The sequence below is a fragment of the Convolutriloba macropyga genome, chromosome 11 (assembly GCF_964194025.1).
Source record: "Convolutriloba macropyga chromosome 11, txConMacr16.3, whole genome shotgun sequence".
Taxonomy (NCBI): domain Eukaryota; kingdom Metazoa; phylum Xenacoelomorpha; order Acoela; family Convolutidae; genus Convolutriloba; species Convolutriloba macropyga.
The window spans coordinates 58194613-58214348 of record NC_134478.1 but is presented as its reverse complement, the minus strand read 5'-3'; the positions used below and the strand labels follow the sequence as shown (position 1 = coordinate 58214348).

Sequence of the window (19736 nt, the reverse complement as noted above, 5' to 3'; positions counted from 1 at the left end):
TTTTAACAGCAGCTGTGTGATATGAACAATGAATAATCAATAGTTGAGTACAATTAGACAAAACGCGATCAAATTAAACCATTTTTATTGATATACAAACAGATGCTGCACCTGTAAAATAATTGCACTATCTGAAATTACAGAGTCATTTGTAGCACAATTTTTTAAATCTGTTGTTTGGATCAATTCTGATTCAGTGTTTTTTATTCCCCCAATTTGGGTGTTTGGGTGTTTTTATATAGCAAGTTGCTATGTCAAACAATAGCATGTGCGCCGGGAGGCAGAAGCTATGTTCCCTAAACTTGGTGCCCGCAACTGAATAGATTCCATTTTTTAACTAAAAGACCAATTTTTTGTATTAAATAAACGACGATATCCACGATTTCAACAAAAAAAATACAAATTATTATTTTTAGATTCGAAATTGAACTTACCGAAGATTTCGTACGTTTTTCAAACCAAACATATCAAATTTTTTGTAAAATTGTTCTCTGTTCCTCTGCACTTTTCTGGACTAGACTGATAACGTACTATTTTTCAGGGTTCGTTTAGAGGTTTGATATGTGCTGATTACAGTGGTGGCGATCCAAACTCAGACGTTGTCGTGTTGTCCTCAGTGGGGAATGAAATTACTGTCGATGGAATTGACTTCATCAGATTTTCCGATTATCGCCTTCAAACAATGGACTTTTCGGGTATTCCTTTTGTTGCTATATAAAAACTTTACTTTCTTATTTTTAAATTTTTTAGAGGCCCAGCGTCCAATGGTTGCCCCATTTTATCAAAATTTGAGCCTTTATAATATTTTTTTGACAATTTTATAATGGATGTCCTACTTTTACCAGACTACACGAATCCTTATTCGCGGAAAAAGTAGCATTTTTTTTCACAACTGGATCTGAAAAGAAAAAGTCTTTTACGGTTGGAAAAAAAGTTTTTTTGGCTTATCCTAGTGCATCAAGATCCAGGTAAATCGTGGTTTGAAACCACAAATTTAATCATTCCTTGCTACCGACTACAAATAACAAATTGGCCGGAAGAACAAAGACAGTAAAGTTTGGCCAAAATGCCTTGCTTAATAATTGCTCTCAAACAAAGTTTGTAGCATTTATATTAGTCCTGTTTTTTTACGATTCAAAGAGGAACATTGGCATGCTACACGTTTTTGTAGCTGAAGCATTTTTGTTCATGACTTGAACTTGGACTTCATTCTTTTCGAACATTCACTTCTGTTTTATAAAAATGTACATCGTTTCTCCAACATTGGACTTTATGTAATGGTTACGAGACTCTGCTTGAAGTCACTGAGAGTTTCTGGCCTTTATGGGGAACCGCGAATTGGTTCGAGTTATTCAGTCAGAATTTCGAAGTGACTTCTGCAGAGTCACTTAACCATGCTTAAAACACGAAACGCGCGTTTTAAAATGACGAAAGTCAACGAAATTCAACTTCTGGCTAGGTAGGAAATTCTGGCATTTTAAAATGTGCACGTGAGTGTTTTAACAGTAGCTTCGTTTTTTTTCGCACAGATATAAAGAGCTTCCACTAAAATTTAAGGTCAAAGCGCAATTTTGAGAATTTTTTTTATCCAACAGCAATCTCTCTTCTCTTTGCAATTTACAGAAATCCCATGCATAACACCCCCCCCCCCCCGACATACCCAGCTCCCTTCCTCTCAACATACTTTCTAATTTTTTCCCTACCACCCAAATATACCCCCAACGTAAACTCCCCCCCCCCCCCCCGTTTACCTACCCAACCCGCCCCACAACTACCACGCCTTCCTCACATACCTCCTACATACCTTTACCCATTTACTTACCAATTAAATTTATCTACATCCTACATACCGCACAGCATCAATATGGGGATGTCAGAAAGCTCCAGGGTCTCAGTCCGACGTCTTCTACTAAGCTAGAATGGCTCTGATTTTGTTTCGCTCAGAATCGGTTTAATATTGACCAAGTATTTTGTTTCACAATGAGACCAATATATGACTCAAAAAAGAAGAGATGGGGCATGAAAAAGTCAGCCAGGAATTAATGTATCCAAAACAGAAGAGCAAAAACAGTCTTGCATTAAAAAAGAAATTCACGTTTACAATAATTGCTTCGAACTTCGTTCAAGGAGCAATTAAACATTTTGTTTAGTTTCAATATGGAATCGATTGTTGATTTTTTATAATTTCTGTTTTTTTCTTTTATCATTCTGGTTCAGGTAAGAGTCGTTTCCGGTTTGTGTTTCAGCTATGTATTTTTTCGCCTTTTTACGCTCGGCAGATTTTTTTGTCTGAACATTTGCCTTTTCGTGTTCAAAATCGACCCTCGGCAAATAGTTCCACCCGCAACCCAGCGCTATCAGCACCTCACCCCCCCCCCCCCCCCCCGGCACGCTCACCATGCGCCCGTCAATTCAACTAAAATTAGCCTCCCTAAACCGTATCTCGTTAGTCAGTTATGTTAACATTTTTTCCATTACTTGTGCCCATTTAGACATGATTAATGAGAATTGCCTGATAATTTTTCTTTCTGTTGAAAAGCTGCGTGATGGTGTATTAGAAAACGTTACATATCTCTGTGTTTTATGGTCTTTTCTTCAGCACCATCAATTTATCTTACTTTTTTTTACAGTTTAGCTTACTTATCTTACATTTTGGCTCATTTTTTGTTGTTTTAACTTGTACTCTGTGAATTAAAACCTGATAAATCTCAAGAACTTTAATTCGTTGACCAAAAGTTGAACCATCTTGTCAAGAACTTGAATCGTTTGATATTTTGATAAATATTGATTAGCTCTTTTTTCTTTTTACTCATTGCAACTTTACTCATGCCAAACATATCAAGATTTTCATGTTACATGGCAAGATACGATCAAAATATCTACAAATTGAAAGATATTTGCACGGGCATTACCAAACCAGATTTTTGCATAATGAAAAGAAAATTTCAGCCCTGTTTAGATTACAACCCGACTGATATTGACCTCGACTGCTCTACGGAAAATGGAACATGTACATTCAATGCCGTCATCGAATTCAGTTTGACAGACTTTTTAACCTCAATGGAGATCAGAGTAAACGTAAGAAAACACAGTTTTGATACTTATAAAAAAAACAACTATTTTGAATCTTATCTATTTATTAGCCTGTTTGCAGTTTTAACCATTTATGAAAATACGCAGCTTGTAGTTCTAAACATTGATTTTTTAATTAAGGATTAAAAGGATGTTAAGTTATCTATATTTTAATATCTGACCAAGCAACAAATAAATTCAATGTTGTTTAGGCCATCCGACTGTTTTCTGATTTAAATATTCCAAATATTTGTACCAGTTTATAAAGAAATTTACGGTAGTTTTTTTTACAGATTTCATTCACAAGTTTCAGATTTCTCAAACAAAAACTCAAAAATTTACAAAATTTCTATTCTCCGTGTCCTCATTTTTTATTGGAGTCTGTTAAGGGAGTTTGTTAAGAGTCAGAATAAAACTCTGAGAGCAACCTATAGCATCGTTTGATACGTCTTACTACCTTTCAACTTCTATTAAGCTTATCAATCAGTTCCAGTTAATGTTGCCATAAAAATTGTGGCTAATTGAGTTTAAACAGTTGTTCATTTTGACAAAAATGACAAAAAATGGACGCAGTAATAATTTGTGCAATTAGAAAGACCTATCAGAGACCGTGCTTTTTTGTATAATAAATAGTACTTCCATATTTATTTTTTGTTCGTCTTGTCTACTATTTCACATTACAAGGTATTCCTTGAATTTGGGAGAAAGAAAGCTAACATTTTCCTACTGAAACTTCAGTTTTTTCTTGATAAGTACATTAATTTGGTTTATTTTTCCAACTCCAAAGAATCTGTCAGTCTACTTTTTGCGCAGAATAGTAAAGTTCTCGTCGCATTGCTTTAAGGGTGTCGAAGGATTCCGCTTTCGTTTTGTTTTTATTGGTTTTCTTCGTGACCAAATGGGCAATTCCATATTAACACAGTATTATGATCACCCCCATAAATAATTAGCCTTGATTGTCCTTCAATTGATTAAATATAGGATTTTTTCCTCAATCAACTAATCAATCAAATTGAGGTAAGATCAATTTTGGTTAGTAATCTTGATGTGTAAAAAGGACCAACTACCCCAGCCGAAACCGAATGGTTATCTTGCAAGATCTTGCAAGATTCTTGCAAAATCTTGCAAGACGATGCATCGTAGATAACCATTCGTCTTGCAAGAATCTTGCAAGATAACCATTTGTCTTGCACGAATCTTGCAAGATAACCATTTGTCTTGCACGAATCTTGCAAGATAACCATTTGTCTTGCACGAATGTTGCAAGATAAGCATTTTTATCGCAAAAAAACCTCCTATTTGGCATATTTGGCTATTGGAATTGAGCTTGCGCAAAGAAACAATCAATGTATCATAAAGAATAAAGAATCAGAGTGAATTATGATTGACGGGGAAAAAATCAAATTAGAAGCATTCTATAAAACATTAGCAAAACAAACATGAGAAATATGTTGTGAATCAGAAAACATAGCTCAACAAAGGGATGGCTGTGTTTTGTATCATAACTTTTCTCATGATTTTCTTTAAGATCAGTTATTGTTTTTCTAAGAGTTTCCATTTTCGGTTCCAACACGTTAACTTTATACGTAATCTATTTGTAGCCCTCTCAATAACTCAAACAACGAACCTTTAAAATTGATTTGAATAGAATATTTAGAAGTTTATGATAAATTAATAGAGGGTTTAGTTTTCGTATAATAAAAAAAAGGTTCAATAAATTTCGAAAAATAACTTTGATTAAGATTTTGAATAGTTTTTGAAATTTATTTTATTTTAGTACACTTCAATATCGCAAACATCTTCAAGTTTGGTTATTGTATCAGAAAACTGCACCCAGTTATCTGGCGGAACAGGTGACTATAACTGCTCCGTAACAATATCGGATGTTTACCCAATGACGGCTAAAGAGTTCTTGGTCTCAGCTCATATCTACGATGAAATTCTCTTCAGTCTTGTGTTGCATAAAGATACAATACATTTTGAAGGTAATTAGAACACACAGCAACTTATGTTTCTAATAAATAAATTGAAAAAAAAAACAGTTAATTCAACTTCAAACTACAGGTAAAATAAAAGAGACTAAAACTTTTTTTGTATATTTACTGTTATGTTAAAATTAGTTTAGGGTTTTGATTGATAACCTGAAATATTACTTCAACTTAAGTTTGTTCTTTTCATACATTTTTTAAAATTGAAATGTGAATGACTGAAATTTATTAAGGCAAAGTTGAGGAACAGTTACCGTAAGTTCAAAAAAATTTTAAAATGAATGAAAGCTAAATTTATATTAGCAGTTAATGTTAGTTAAGGCTTTAGTTGATCAATTTGAGCTGTTTATGTCTTTCAAATTTGTTTTGTGTTTTTGAGACTTTTTATATTCAAGATACGGTATCGACAGATATCGAGTTTTTTCATGTGTTAATTTTTTATTTTATCTAACAACAGACTGAGAAATACTATTATTCAGCGCTGAGTTACTATGTTACTGTAATCCGGGTTTGATTGATAAACAAAAATATTATCACAACTTAAGTTTGTGCTTTTCATACATATTTTTAAAGTGAAATGTGAAAGACTGAAATTTATTAAGGTTTAGTAGAGGAACATTTATCGTACGCTCAAAAACTTTTAAAAAAGATGAAAGTTAAATTTATATCAGCCGTTAATGTTATTTAAAGCTTTTGTTAATCAATTTAATTTTTACTTCAACTTAATTTTCTGTTCTTTAGACATAGATCTTTTTAAATACATTTTTCTGTGGTGAGCTATGTCTTTCAATTTTGTTTTGAGTTTTTGCAACTTTTTATATTCAAGATTCGCTTACCAAAAAATTTTATGCGTTAATGGAAAAATGTGCGCAGAAAATTTCCAATGAGTTAAAACCAAACGATCGAATACTAGAGTTTTTTCATGTGTTAATTTTCTATTATATCTAACAACCATTATTTTTTAACACATTTCCAGAGTTATCGAAGTTTTCTTTCTTCTATTTGAAGTGGTCAATATTCAAAATTGAAAAATAGTTTCATGAGTTGACAGAAGTTTTATCATATAGAACCTTCATATTATTAATTTCATATTATAATATTAATAAAATTACGACTCTGTCATAAAGCAAAGCTGACTGTATTTTTCATTGAAGGCTTAAAAGGAAGTTTTATTTTTCAACTCTTTCAATAATGAGGTCAACCTGGGTTGTTGTTTTGTTTTCGCTATCATAGAGATAGCTTTACTTCAGTTCCTCCGCCACCTTTGATCACGGCCTCGTTCGGAGTTTTCACCCTTACAGACATCAGTTCAGTTAATGAAACCTCTATAGCCTTCACGACATCCATAATCAGCATTAATTGGCAACCGACGCTCTATCACAGCAGCACAAGTTGCACAGACATTATTGGAAACAATCTACCCAACAACGAGTGTGAAATAACTACCCCGGACACCTGGACTCCACAACCTGTTGACCTTATTCTGTCATCTCTGATACCTGGAAAGCAATATAGAATTACACTTGAGGAGATTTTCTGCAGGAATAACACTGATTCGGCATCTGAGCAATCTAGCGGCCCTGTTTCTGGAATTTTCTGCCCACGTAAGTTGGGGAGTTTTGGTTTGCCGTGTCCAGCGATGGTTGACTTGAAGCAGTATTTATGTTTTCGAAAGATAGCGTTCTAGTTTAAAATATCATCAGACAAACATACGGCCGAAACCTCATGTGGAAAAAGAATAAAAATGAGCGTTAGTTTTTACAATTATTGTTCCGACCCCTCTTGAGGGGGGAGGAACTATATACTCAAATGGGTTTTTTTTTGTTCAGTCAATTTTAGCCGATCGATATATTCATCGTAGTGGGTTGAGACTAGTATCAATAGAAAAGTTGTCCAGCGTAGAAAATGGAAGTAAAAAGATTTTTTTATTTTCGTTTCTGACAGGGAGATATCGATGTTTAAACTTTCGAGAAAATAGAGTGAAATCCGTTGATTTCATTCACCTTTTTTCGGAATTTTTGACTAAAATTTGCCATTTTTAATAAAATTTTTCATGAAAATGTTGCTGATTTCACGTTTAAAGACAAAATACATTGTCGGCTATTTTCGTTGATATTTTGTCACGAATTCCGGCTAAAAATTTCACAAAAATCAGACTTTTTCATCAAAAACAGCACGAAATAAGTTTCTTTAGTCCACTCTGATTAAATTTGCAGGAAGTGCACACCCAAACACCACAAACACAATCTTTGTAGACTGAAAAAGGGGCTAATTCCACTTCAACTTCCGTTGAGAGTGCTCTGTAAATAAAACTTTGCCGTTTTTTGCTAACTTTATTCGTTGATTATCAAAAACGCAGCATTTATTTTGATTTTTTAACAAACAAAATATCTATATCAATGACGTTCCAAAAATTAAATATTCATAATGGACAATCAACATTAGCGGGACTAGTTCTGTACCAATCTTGGCCGTTACAATCCATAAACAATTCGGTTTGTCATCAGTCGGTTTTTTATAAAAAAAAATCGATCTTTTTTATATTATTTAAATAACAGAACATTTCAAATCAAAGCTCAATAGTGATAGGTCCTATTGGCTTCCCAATAAGCTCGAAGTTAATTTATCTAGTTGATTGCTTGAAAGCTTATGGTTGTTTTCATTTTTAAAATTTTTGATTTTTAAATAAAAAATCGCTAATTGAAATTTGCCTCCATTTTTCTCTTACTTTGGTCAACTTTTAGCTTAGTGTCAGCAATCAAAGAGTGCTCCTTCTTTCTGTTGAATTCAACAAGTTTGATCTTTATTGCGGTTTTACGTCTTAAGTTATGGTGTTCGGGCTTTGATACTACTAGATTTCACAAATTATTTTTAATTTTTAGGTATTTGCCCATTTTTCATGTTTTCTAATTTTGTCAATTTATCACGCTATTGTCAGTTCATATTTCACATTTTTCGCATTCAAAATAACGCACAATTGATAATATTTAAATCTTTTAAGATATTGATTGTGGTTCTTTACCGACAATACTTTCTCGAAGAATTTAATTGAATTTTTTAATTTTGTCTTTAACTGTCGTTTTTACCTTGTCTTTTTAGTCGTTTTTAATTTCCTGTACAATGACCCGGTTTGATTGGCTTCTTCTAGAAAAGCAGATGAGCCGATGTTCTGATATTAGAAGATAGATAATGGCTTTCATGACTTTGAAAACAATTGTTTTCCAAAATGAAAAAAAAAAAACATTTCAATTTCGCAATTTTGTTCCTTTTATGGTCTGTTTGTTACCTGGAAACGTTAATTAAAGTTTAAAGATGACATTTTTTTGTCAAGGGAAGGTGTCAAAAGGGATTGGGGTCACAAAATCTAATGTTTTAAAGAATTCGTTATGAATTTACTGGCTTCGACACGGGTTTTTCACAAAAAAAAAAAGTAAATTATTTTTCGATTTTTGTCATATTTGACGTTCTTTTTGTAGACGTAAGACATGTTTCGGATAGTTGCAGGCCTCAAGGGTTTTTTTTCGAACAATTAACAAACCTATTCAATTTTTTCATATTGTAATTAATGGCTCTCATGTCTTTGGAAAAAAATTTTTTTCGAAAAAAAATAAGTATTAAATAATTTTGCAATTTTTCTTTTTTGTCTAATTGTTGCTTATTTTCAAAATTGAGCGGCCAAAAGATACATTATTGGTGTTCGGGGAACGTGCAATCGAACATATTTTGGGGGCCAAAGTATGGCTTTACGGCTTCCAGAGCATTTTCTGGCAAGTTTTAATTGATTTTTAGTTTGTTGTCTATTTGTTGTTCTTTTTGTAACTGCAAAAAAAATTGAATATCAAGAGTTCCTAATTCCCTTCTATAGATTAATTGGTAATTGTAAACCTATGGGATATTTTAGTTGATTCTTATGGTTTCCATTACCTTGAAATTAATTGGTTTTTTTTTTAAAAAAAATCAGCGAACTTTCTAACTTTAAAGTTTCTGTTCTTTTTTATCTAATTGTTGCCAAGCTTTATTATGAACTGGTGAATAACCATTTTTTCTGGTGAATTACACGTTATTTTGTTTGTTTTCAGTTTTCTCTGACGCTATTTTGACTTTGTTATTAAGTTTTGTTTTTGAAAACGGACATAAATTTTTTGACGTAATTAATGTTTGTTGTTGTTGTTTGATTTTGCAATTCGTCTTGACTGGCTTTCTTAATATTGGCATATCTCATGAATCTAATGCATCATTTTTTACTCCACTCAATTATTTGCTTTGGAGGCTATCTTTTCGTTCATACACCAATTTTTTTTGAAAAATACTTGAATTTTTGGGGTTTTCTTTCTGTTCCTCATTTGGTAGACAACTATGCCAAAATTGTGGATGAGCGAGGTCGGAATCTTATGAGCAAACGCACATTACCGAGCCTCCTTGTTCATACTGTTTGTGGTTGTTGTTTGATTTTGCCGTTCGTCTTCGCTCGCTTTCTTAATATCGGCATATCTCATCAATCTAATGCATCATTTTCTACTCCACTGAGTTATTTGCTTTGGAGGCTATCTTTTCGTTCATACAACAGTTTTTTTTAAAAAAAATACTTGATTTTTATGTGTTTTTCTATCTGTTCCTCATTTGGTAGACAATTATGCCAAAATTGTGGATGAGCGGGGTCGGAACCTTATGTGCAATCGCACATTACCGAGCCGCCTTGTTGGTTCTATAAATTCAAAAAACTAAATGATTTTATAAAGTTACTGGTTCTATAAATAAAGAAAATTTAATTGTTGTAAAAAATGAATGGTGCCATAAATAAAGAAAATAAGTTGATTCTATAAATTGAACGCTTTCATAAATAAAGAAAATTAAATGATTCTATAAATCAGATGGTTGTATAAATGAAAAAAAAATTAAATGATTCTGTAATATAAATGGTTGTATAAATAAATAAACTTAAATGATTCTGTAAATTAAATGGTTCTATAAATAAAGAAAATATAATGATTCTATGAACTAAATAGTTCTATAATAAAGAAAATTAAGGGTCCTTTAATTTAAATGACTGCATAAATAAAAAAGGACTGCATCTATTTAAAAAAGAAACAATTGTGATTCTTCATTTCAAAACTAGTAGAATTATAGAAAATTTTTAAGTTTCAACCAACATCAATGTCTATTCAAAGTTAAGTAAACTTTGAACGGTGTTCTTTATAATTGAAATTTGAAGTAAGGAAACCTCTTAAAAGTTAGAACGCTGATAACAACCATTTGTGGATTGAATTTTTTGTTTAAAATTAAAAATAATTGTTTAAAATACGGCCTCACAAGGGGCGTAACAGGTTTTTGCTATTTCAAACTAATTCAAGGTAAAATTATTGACCGTTATGTGTACCTGCAGAGCAAATTAATGTGTGAAAAAACACTTTGGAAAAATTACAAAACTTGGTACGGCCTTATACGGCGCCGTACTAAGTTTTTTAATTTTTCATAGATGTGAAAAGTGCCAAAAACTATTGAAAAAATGACTTGTATGAGATAATCGTTTTTTAAAAAACCAATTTTAGGAAGGTAGACTTTAGAAATTGGCAATTACATCAACTGGATACGGTGCCGTAGAAAACTTATTACGGCCTTATACGGTGCCGTACAAAGTTTTGTAAGTTTTCTACGGCACCGTATAAGTCTTAGTAAGTTTTCAAAGTTTCGTCTAAGGTGGTCAACCTGGGTTGGAGATTACGAAGGCAAAATTTAAAATGAAAAATATGCCAGTGACAATCTCAGATGAAAAAAAAAACGACATATTGCCTTCTGGCGACATTTGATAATCCGCAAAAATCAAACAAATGTCAAAAACTCTCCGTCCTCAAAGCAGGTTTTAAAGTTTGACATCCATATTCAGAGTTTGTTTAAGTTACAGGAAAATTGAGGAGCAATTATGTTGCCTTATAAAAAACTTCAGAAATTTGCTCAAAAACCACGTCTAATTGCTCTCCTGTTATGTAATCTGAGTTTAATTCAGAAAATTTAACTTGAAATTTTCTTCATCTTGTTTTTGTAGAAAATTCATTACATTCCTGGTAGCTACAAAGCAGCGAATTAAGCTGGTAACGAGCAAGGACGTTGGTGCAATTATCACAGTTATTTAAGAATCAATGTTTCGTCAAATGGTATCAACCCCTATGACTCTTTGGAGTGATATGTAATCTGATCGGTAACTACCGGTTAAACAAAACTTCTCTCATTAGAGCAAAAATTTAGTGACAGCATATGTTAGAAATTTTTCATCTTTCATCTTTCATCATTCTAAACACTTTCTAATAAAAAATGTTCACACATATGGGTCATATATTTTTAAAACATCCCCAGTCAAGAGTGGTTGGGTATCTTGCAAGATTCTGGCAAAATCCTTCTAGAAACAGTTATCTTACAAGATTTGACAGAAAAATTGTTATCTTGCACGATTCTTGCGAAGACAACAGTGGAGCTGTGATTTGAATGGCGGATTTCATTAATTTTATTTAACATTGTTTTCTGATCAAATTAATTGAAACTCAATAGGTCAGCTTTCATTGAAAACTTTAGTTTGGTTACTTATAATTGAAATAAATTATTACTGCGGCCTGACAAGTACTACTTTCTATTTACTTCATTTTCTGCTGAAATCAGCGCTCGATTTAAAACCAGTTATCGAAGTAAAATTGCTACTAAAACTTCTTATTTTCGCTTCTCCATTCAATACTTGACTATTTTTTTTTTACTCTGGCTAAAAAAAACAATCTCTCACGGACATTTAGCTTAGAACAATTCCTATCTTGTATGATTTATCATTTCATTTTGTTTCATATTTTTTGATATCTTTTTATTTTTACAAAACAATCAAATTACTTGTCTTCTTTTTGTACATATATTTGATACCAGGATGTTGTTTGTTTGATTCGCAAACATTGTGACCTCTATCAATTGAAACTATACTTAAGTCAAATCTGACCCTGTGTGATCGATTAATTGGAAAACTTTCAGGATCTTGGAATCACTGATGCATGTGATTACATACCGGACCCATGATGCTTGCAAATTTCTTTCAAATTTTTCAATTCCCTTGTAAAAATTGTGCAAGTTCTTTAATTGTTTGCAAGAACCTTGCCAGTTTTTCGTTCAATTAGCTTGATTATTTGCAAGATGCAATCGTGAATTGAAAATCGCAAAATTACTGTAAACTTCGTTATAGAAAATTGCCAGAAAGAAAAGGGTCAGAAAGAGAAGAATATATCTTGTCCTAGCTTAAAATTGAAATCAAATCAGCCCATGGCTCGGTACTCTTTCTATTTCAGTACTGAATCGAAATTATAAAAGTCAAATACTGATGGTTTTCAAATTTCATTCACTACGTGCTTTGGTTGGTGTCATTTATAGGAACTAAACGTTTCTTCTTCGCTCTTTTTTATCTTTTTTCAGCTATTTTCTTTCCGATTGTTTTTGCCAAACTGTGAAGTGATAGACAAAACTAGAAAGTACGTGACCAGCGTTTTACACTTTTAAAGCATTTTGACAGCATTTTATTGTCATATTTTACAACTTCTTTCAACTTTTATCTTTAAATTCCAAAAATTATATTTATAATGTGAGAGTTTTTTTCTAGTTCCGATAGCCCCGGAAAACATAACGATAACAGATGGGGTTAACTTCACTGCAAACTACACAATTACAAACAACACCTTACCCGGAGAATACGAAGGCTATGTTGTAAAGATCTCAAAATGGAACGGGACAGATTTTGACTTCATCGAGGAATACAATCATACAGCCAGTGGATCTGGCTACTCAGAAACTGGAACATCGAGTTCTCTACTGAGAGGAATTCTGTACAAGTTGTCAGCATTTGCTGATGACGCATGTTCTTCGTATCAACTTTCGAGAGATAGTGTCGACGGTTATTTCCAAACGGGTATGCTAAGTTTCCAATTTAAACCCCCTCCCCTTCTCTAGTAAAAGTTAGACAATGGCCTTGCAAGAACTTGCAAGAACTTACAAGAATCATGCAGGACTCTTTTAAGATTATGCATAATCATAACCAAGTCTTGCAAGTTATTGCAAGATTTTTCCAATTTCAGTTGTTTTTAGCGGTGAAATTTTTATTTTCACCGCTTCCTGGTGTTAGCGGTGAAATATTTTTTCATCGCTAAAATCTGCAATTCTTTTAAAAATTCTACGTATTTGTTTTCAATAACGTTTTTTGAATCGGATTTAAATTCACAAGGAATAGCATTGAAGTTAGTGATAGATGGCGCAGTGGTATAAGAAGTTATTTTCATGCAGGAAGTGAGTGATTCCAACCCGTGTAAGTGAGTTTCTTTTTTGTAAGAAATCCGGTGAATGCGGTAAAAAAAATTATTCACAGCTAAAAACGGCAAATCTTACAAAAATTCACCGCTAAAAATCGCAAACTTTACGAAAATTCACTGCTTTCACCGCACTCATCGCAAAAAGATGCGGGCGCTTTACGGTGAAAATTAGTTTTTTCACCGCTCTTCACCGCAATTCTTACATTATTTTTTCGACCAAATTTTGACCCGGGATGCTTTGGAATGATAAAACGTTCAAAAAAATTTTAATTGCTCTTAAGCGAACATTGTAGCAATTAAATTAGTGCTGCTGGTCTTGTGTAATATATAGTACTGCCAAACTTTCCTCTGATCGTTTTTTTGTCTGACTACTTATTTTTTCGTCCTGAAGAATGAGATCTCTTGGAGCCCAACGTTTTACTGGTCTCAAAGTGTTCCCAATTGTTTAAGCGAAAAAGTCATGGCATAAAAGACTGTTCTTATGCTTGTGAAGTTGAAATCCACACCACCATTAAACCACCGCACTGTCTTTCACTCCTTACTCTTTCACCTAATTCTACTTGACCCAAACACACACAATACCACCGCCCCGCCCATCCCGATCTTAACAAACACCACATGCTCACACTAGCACCCCTCAATTAAGCTACAGCAAGCCTACATAAAACGCAGAAGTCTACTGACGAAACCAAGTGTTCGTTGTTCGAAAGCAGTTTGTCCGACGTCAGTCAGTTATGTTTTCATTCTCTTATAGCCAGATTTTTTGCGTCGAGTGTGAACTTAAATTATCTGTTACATATCTGAAGCCAACTTTCTCTAATGATCGATTGAGTCACCCCTAACCTTCCAAAAATCTTCATTCTGATTAGAGCTTGTTGTCAAATTTTAATGCAACCAGACCTTGATTGTTGCGACTGTTCAAGAATCTCAACGGAACCGATATATCACACCCTGGTTCTCAAGCTTTAGGCAAGCCTGGTTCTTCTTTGAATCCGATTGTTTAATGATCTCGCAGAATTGATCAGTCGCTCGGACGTATTGAAGGACTGTAACTTTAATTTTGTTGATTGAAGTTAAGAAAATCCTTAGTAATAATCTATGTTCAATCTCGTTCTGTTGTTTGTAAGGCTTCTGTAATTTGTATTGTTGCTAACTTCTCGCCAAGTAAACTCAACTAACTTAGAACTGGCAAGTTCTTAAGATCTAGCATAACTTAGCAAAAGAGACAAAAGTTGTTAAATAATCAAATTTTAGTCAATCCGAGAGCCGACTGCTCTGTATAACAGTTTCTAAGGGTTCTAAATACAATACAGTTTCACTATTCAAACAATTGGGTTAAAGTAAATTATCGAATATTTATCATTTATATCATAATCACTACTTGTTTCTGATTGGTTAATCAAGAAAATGATTTAGGTCATTGTTTACATAATAAATGTCAAACTACTGCAAAAATTGCTTTTGTTGACATAAGCACAGATGGTTATTACGTGGCTCTAAATGCCTCGAATGAACGGTTTTTGACCTTTAATGATCACCTAAAGTATCATAAGATAAACAACTTAAAAAAAATTAACGAAAAATAAATAAATATCAAAAAATGCCACTTTTGCACCATTTAAATGCTAATAGCCACACTTGTGGGTCTGTTGCAATAATGTTCGCTGAGTCCATGAGTAACGTAGAGGTAACCCTAACCGTGTGTCGTTACTTCGTGTTGCTCAGGTTGTCCCTTCCAAAAATCGGTGGGGGGGTGTACAAAATTTCGGTCCCAACTTGTAAAAATTTTCAGTTTTGACCATTTTTGAGTTCTGACGAATTTCAGTATTTTTCAGTTTCAAACGTTATTTCTTGTTGTCTGATGGCTTTTGTAGCTGATTTGAAGTGGCGCCAACATTGATAATTACTTCATTTATTTTAATTTCAATTTATTTCATTCTCAATTTTAATTCACTTCATATTTTTTACTTAGAATGAAAAAATATATCGTAGCATTAACAAAACAAACAACATCGGTTTTTGGAACTTTTGGAATTTTTAATAGAAGCTAATTTTGTTTCCATATGCTTTTTTTTCGAACAATTGAAAATGTAACACTGAAAATGCTTTGAGCTTTGATAATGATCAGAAAATCTTAAATGGATTTTGTTATGAGTCCTTGAAGTCTTAGACAATTACTTTACAAAATGGAAAAAATTAAATAAACTAAATTTTTTCGGTAAAAACTCGTTTTGTTTCAAAAAAATAATACATCGTTTCAAACATTTTTGCTGACTAAAGCTACCTTCGATTGCTTTGGCCAGTTAATTTTTTCTTAAGTCATAAAATTATCTTAGAACTGGAATAACATTTTTGAGACAAGTTTGCTAAATGTAAAGCACTGAGAAATTAAACTGTAAATGATCTGTCTCTAAAAAAATTTACTAATTCTTTTATTGCTTTTATAAGGCCTGACATCACCCAATGTGAGTCTGATAGCACTGATAAAGGACTCATTTCGGATGTGTTTCATTTGGGAACACCAAGTGAGCAATGAAGATTGGAATACAGTCAAAGTGGAATTGGAACAGTCTGGCGTCAACAAAGGAACTGGCACAATTAGTCGAAATCAAGTTAGAATTTGGTCAATTTTTGATTTCCGTTATCGAAGTAATATTCCTTTATTGAAAGTTTGGCAAGCCTAGTGGCAAGTGCTATTATATTACGCAGTTATTTGAAGAGACCTGTTAATGAATTATGTTGGGATAGGGGGGGGGGGGGAAGCTTAGGACTATTTTGATTGTGTATTATTAAAGTAAAATTAAATTTGATTCGTTTTGTTTCGCTTGTTTTGTTGCTATAAAAGGTTTTGAGAAGTCGATTACTTCCGTCAGGTTTTGAAAATTGATTGTGTTTTTGTTTTGCCGGCATTTTCCTCGAAATCGATCAAAAGTCAACTTGTCCTTGACAAGACCCAGATTTTCTCACTGTTTAGTTCCTTAGGAGCAACTGTGCTATTTTAAGATATGATATGATAACATAGATAACCAATAACGCATGGTTTCCCATAATCAGCTCTAAGAAAAACAGATCCATTTTTCAGCCTTTGTGTGTTTCAGGCATTGACAATTGGTGTGATATGCGTGGACCAATCAGAAGCACAGACCAATCAGAGTGCAGATGTGCTGTTCTCAGTGGGGAATGAAATCACAGCTGATGGAAGAAACTTCACCAGATATTCTGACTCATTATATGCCTCACACAATTTCACTGGTAATACGTTAATCTTTCAAACTTTTCCTTATTTTCTCAATTTTTCAAACTTTTCACGTTTGGTAAATGCAATATACAAAACTTGCAAACAATTTATGGATTTCTTTAAGAAAAAAAATAACATGATTTCTCAAAACTTGCCTAAATCCTCTGCTTCCAAGATTATACCTCCTTTTTCAATTTCTCACGTCAAGTGAACGCAATCAATAATTTTTACAATTAAGTTATGAATTTTCTGACGTGAAGCTTGTTCAAAATAGTTATTGATTTCTACTTCTGTTGCTTTTGAAAGTTATCTTTCTTCACACCAGCGAAAAAATGAATAGTTTGTCGTTGTGCCAAACATCAGACCGGGCACTTATGAAATGAACCCCCGGCCGGGTATAGAAAAAGTGAAAACTTGACAAAAGTATTAATGAAGTGTAAATTTTGTTGAAAGAACCAATAAGCGCGACAATACGCGGCTCGGAAAATCCTTCCAAAATTATTGCAACTCTTCTCTTCCCCAGAATTTAATGGGCAGCTAACTTTTAAACCCTCGAATGCATGTGTTTCTTAAATGCTAACGTGCTAGATAATCTAAAAGTGGCAGTCATATAAACGGGGGGGGGGGGGGTACTAAAAACGTAAGAAAAGAAATGCGTTGATAATTGTAGAACAGCATTCAATTTTTTCAACCTGGTCATCCTATTTTTAACATTCGGCATTTTAACATTCATTTCATTTTTTTATCTACACATTCGGCGCATTTCTTACAAAGTTTTTGTTTCATGTCCACTCACATACGCTCATTGAGATGGTAAAAACTAGAGAGACGTCTACAGCATTTAATGGACAGACTTGGTATGAAAAGAACAAAATTTATGATATCATATGATATATAATTCTCATGCTATCTAAAAAACCTGTTGATAGGAGAAAATCACAGATAAAAACAGCCAAAACTAAAATACTGAATACGATTAAAATCTTTCCAAAAGTGAAATTCAGTGAATCCTGAGAAATTGTTTTCAAAGTTTTGTTTCTTCTAGTTTACATTTCTTTTAAATTGCTGATGATTTAAAGCTTTAATAAGCCTTAAATTGTTGATTTTTTTTGTTTGCTTATTACGTCTCCAAATAACTACAAAAGATAATCGAAAATATAGAGTTTAGATCTCTTACTATTTCTACCGCTGTGCCAACTTTAAATTTTCGTCGTTTTACAGATTTCAAACAGTGCATTTGAACTTCCTCTGCTTTTGTCTGTCAAGACAATTTTACCTTTTTTGTTAAATAGGATAACACTGACGAGACAATTGTGGCTCATTCTATTTCTTTCGCTGGATTTCATTTTTGAATTGATTATTTTTGCGACGATATTAATAGATATCACTTTGAGGTTTAGCTTTGATGGGATTGAATTTTATTGGATGGCAGTTTTGCACTGTTTTTTTTTCAAAAAAAAAGAATCCTGAGCAAAAACAGCAGGAACATTTCTGAGTAACAACCGGGTTCGGCCGTCTTAGAAACCATAAATAAGACCCTTAATGTCTCTATCTAAGAAAGGCTAAGTTTGTGTCCGTAATCTGGTACCATGAGATAACTTTAATGACCTTTTCTATAGCATTTAAAAATGCACGCACGCAACAGTGATCCAAAAAATAACCCCACCCCGAATTTCAAATCAAATGGATGACGATTTTTTTTATCAAACTGAGGACAATAAAGTTATGCATGCAAATGCTCAATATGCGCTCAGAATTTAAACTTAGTTGACGGGCATGCGGGCTCGCTTCCCGCGCGTCCGGTCTCCGCCTTTTTGAGTAGTAGTTTCCAATTTGCAGCTCACACCTTTTTTCTCTGAAACTTAGAGTTATCTCGCTCTAGACTCCAGATAATAAAGTTGTATGTTTCTCCTGTAAGGAATTTTATATGCAGTTCTAACACTTGTTTCAGTCCATAATATAAAAAAACTGCTGAATTCACGCAGACATAGAGTCAATGAATATTGGTCAATTTTTTAGAGTCTTTGAAATGAAATTAAGTTTGATTTGTGTTGTATGCTAACCTGGGGGGATATACTTCCTTCTAATGAATCAGATTCCAATAATTACATACATTCAAAAAATTCAGAAAATGTAGAAAACTATGAGATAAAAGTCGGAAAAAAAACATTTTTGCTTTTTAATAGGCTTGGATTGAGTAGTAACCAATCTCCCAAAAAGTGTCTGTCGTCCTAATGCACTTTTACATTTTTAGCAAAAAAAATAAGATCAAATATTTGCGCAAACTGAGAAAACAATTTTCCAAACATGATTCATAGCTTGTCAGTGACATCCGTGAACTTAGAGCAAATTCCTCTAAGCTTGTTGTAAACATTTTTTGAGCAAAGTTTTTAATACTAGTTATCCCTATATGATTTACTCTATCAATGAAATTCTCTTTAAAGACTGCGATACGAAGGAGAACAAATTCTTTTTTGGTCAGAGGTTGGCGTGTTTTTGTCATCAAGTTTCTTTCGAACTTGGTTTCAGAGCTAGGGGAACAATTTTCCTGCGGTCTCGTCTTGGGGTAGTGGATAAGGAACAAAATAACAGCTGTCAAATTCCCCAAACATTCTACGATTTTTTACATACTCCCTTAAATTGATGGCAAACTATGGTCTTAACATTGCTCAAGATCGTTTTAAAAAAAAACTAAATACCCAACTGTCGGAGAAATTTCTTTCAAAGACGTTCTGAGGACAGGTATTTGGAGTAAGAAAGTATTGTTATATATCGCAGTTGTCTAAAAAAAGAACGAAGAGAACTAAAAATTTGACCCCGAATGTTGAAATAGATTAACATTTTCGAAGGGGAAGCCAGCTAACAACAGAAATTATTTTTGGAACTCAACATAAGCAAGTGGAAAAGAAACAAAATGAGAGTTGCAAATGTCATACAACTTGTCCCAGATTTTAGATAATTCCCAGCAAAGCCTCTGTTATATTCTTTTCTCCTTACAAATAACTCAACTTATTTCGTAAAAAACACAATGGTCGGTGGCCGACTTTATTGTAATTCAAACTCATCTGCAAGACTAAAAACTTAGAGCTGAATAACAGGCGTCAACTTTTT

General features: G+C 33.1%; 1 protein-coding gene across 1 annotated transcript in view; it reads left to right on the top strand.

The window, feature by feature from the left end:
• Positions 1 to 19736, top strand: part of LOC142349194 (uncharacterized) — a 196559-nt gene that overhangs the window by 148869 nt on the left and 27954 nt on the right. Inside the window, exons 26-32 of the mRNA XM_075400605.1 lie at positions 542 to 695; positions 2960 to 3078; positions 4850 to 5057; positions 6311 to 6664; positions 12685 to 12990; positions 15836 to 15999; positions 16486 to 16639. Coding sequence (XP_075256720.1) covers positions 542 to 695; positions 2960 to 3078; positions 4850 to 5057; positions 6311 to 6664; positions 12685 to 12990; positions 15836 to 15999; positions 16486 to 16639 — 1459 coding nt within the window. The remainder of the gene's footprint in view (positions 1 to 541; positions 696 to 2959; positions 3079 to 4849; positions 5058 to 6310; positions 6665 to 12684; positions 12991 to 15835; positions 16000 to 16485; positions 16640 to 19736) is intronic.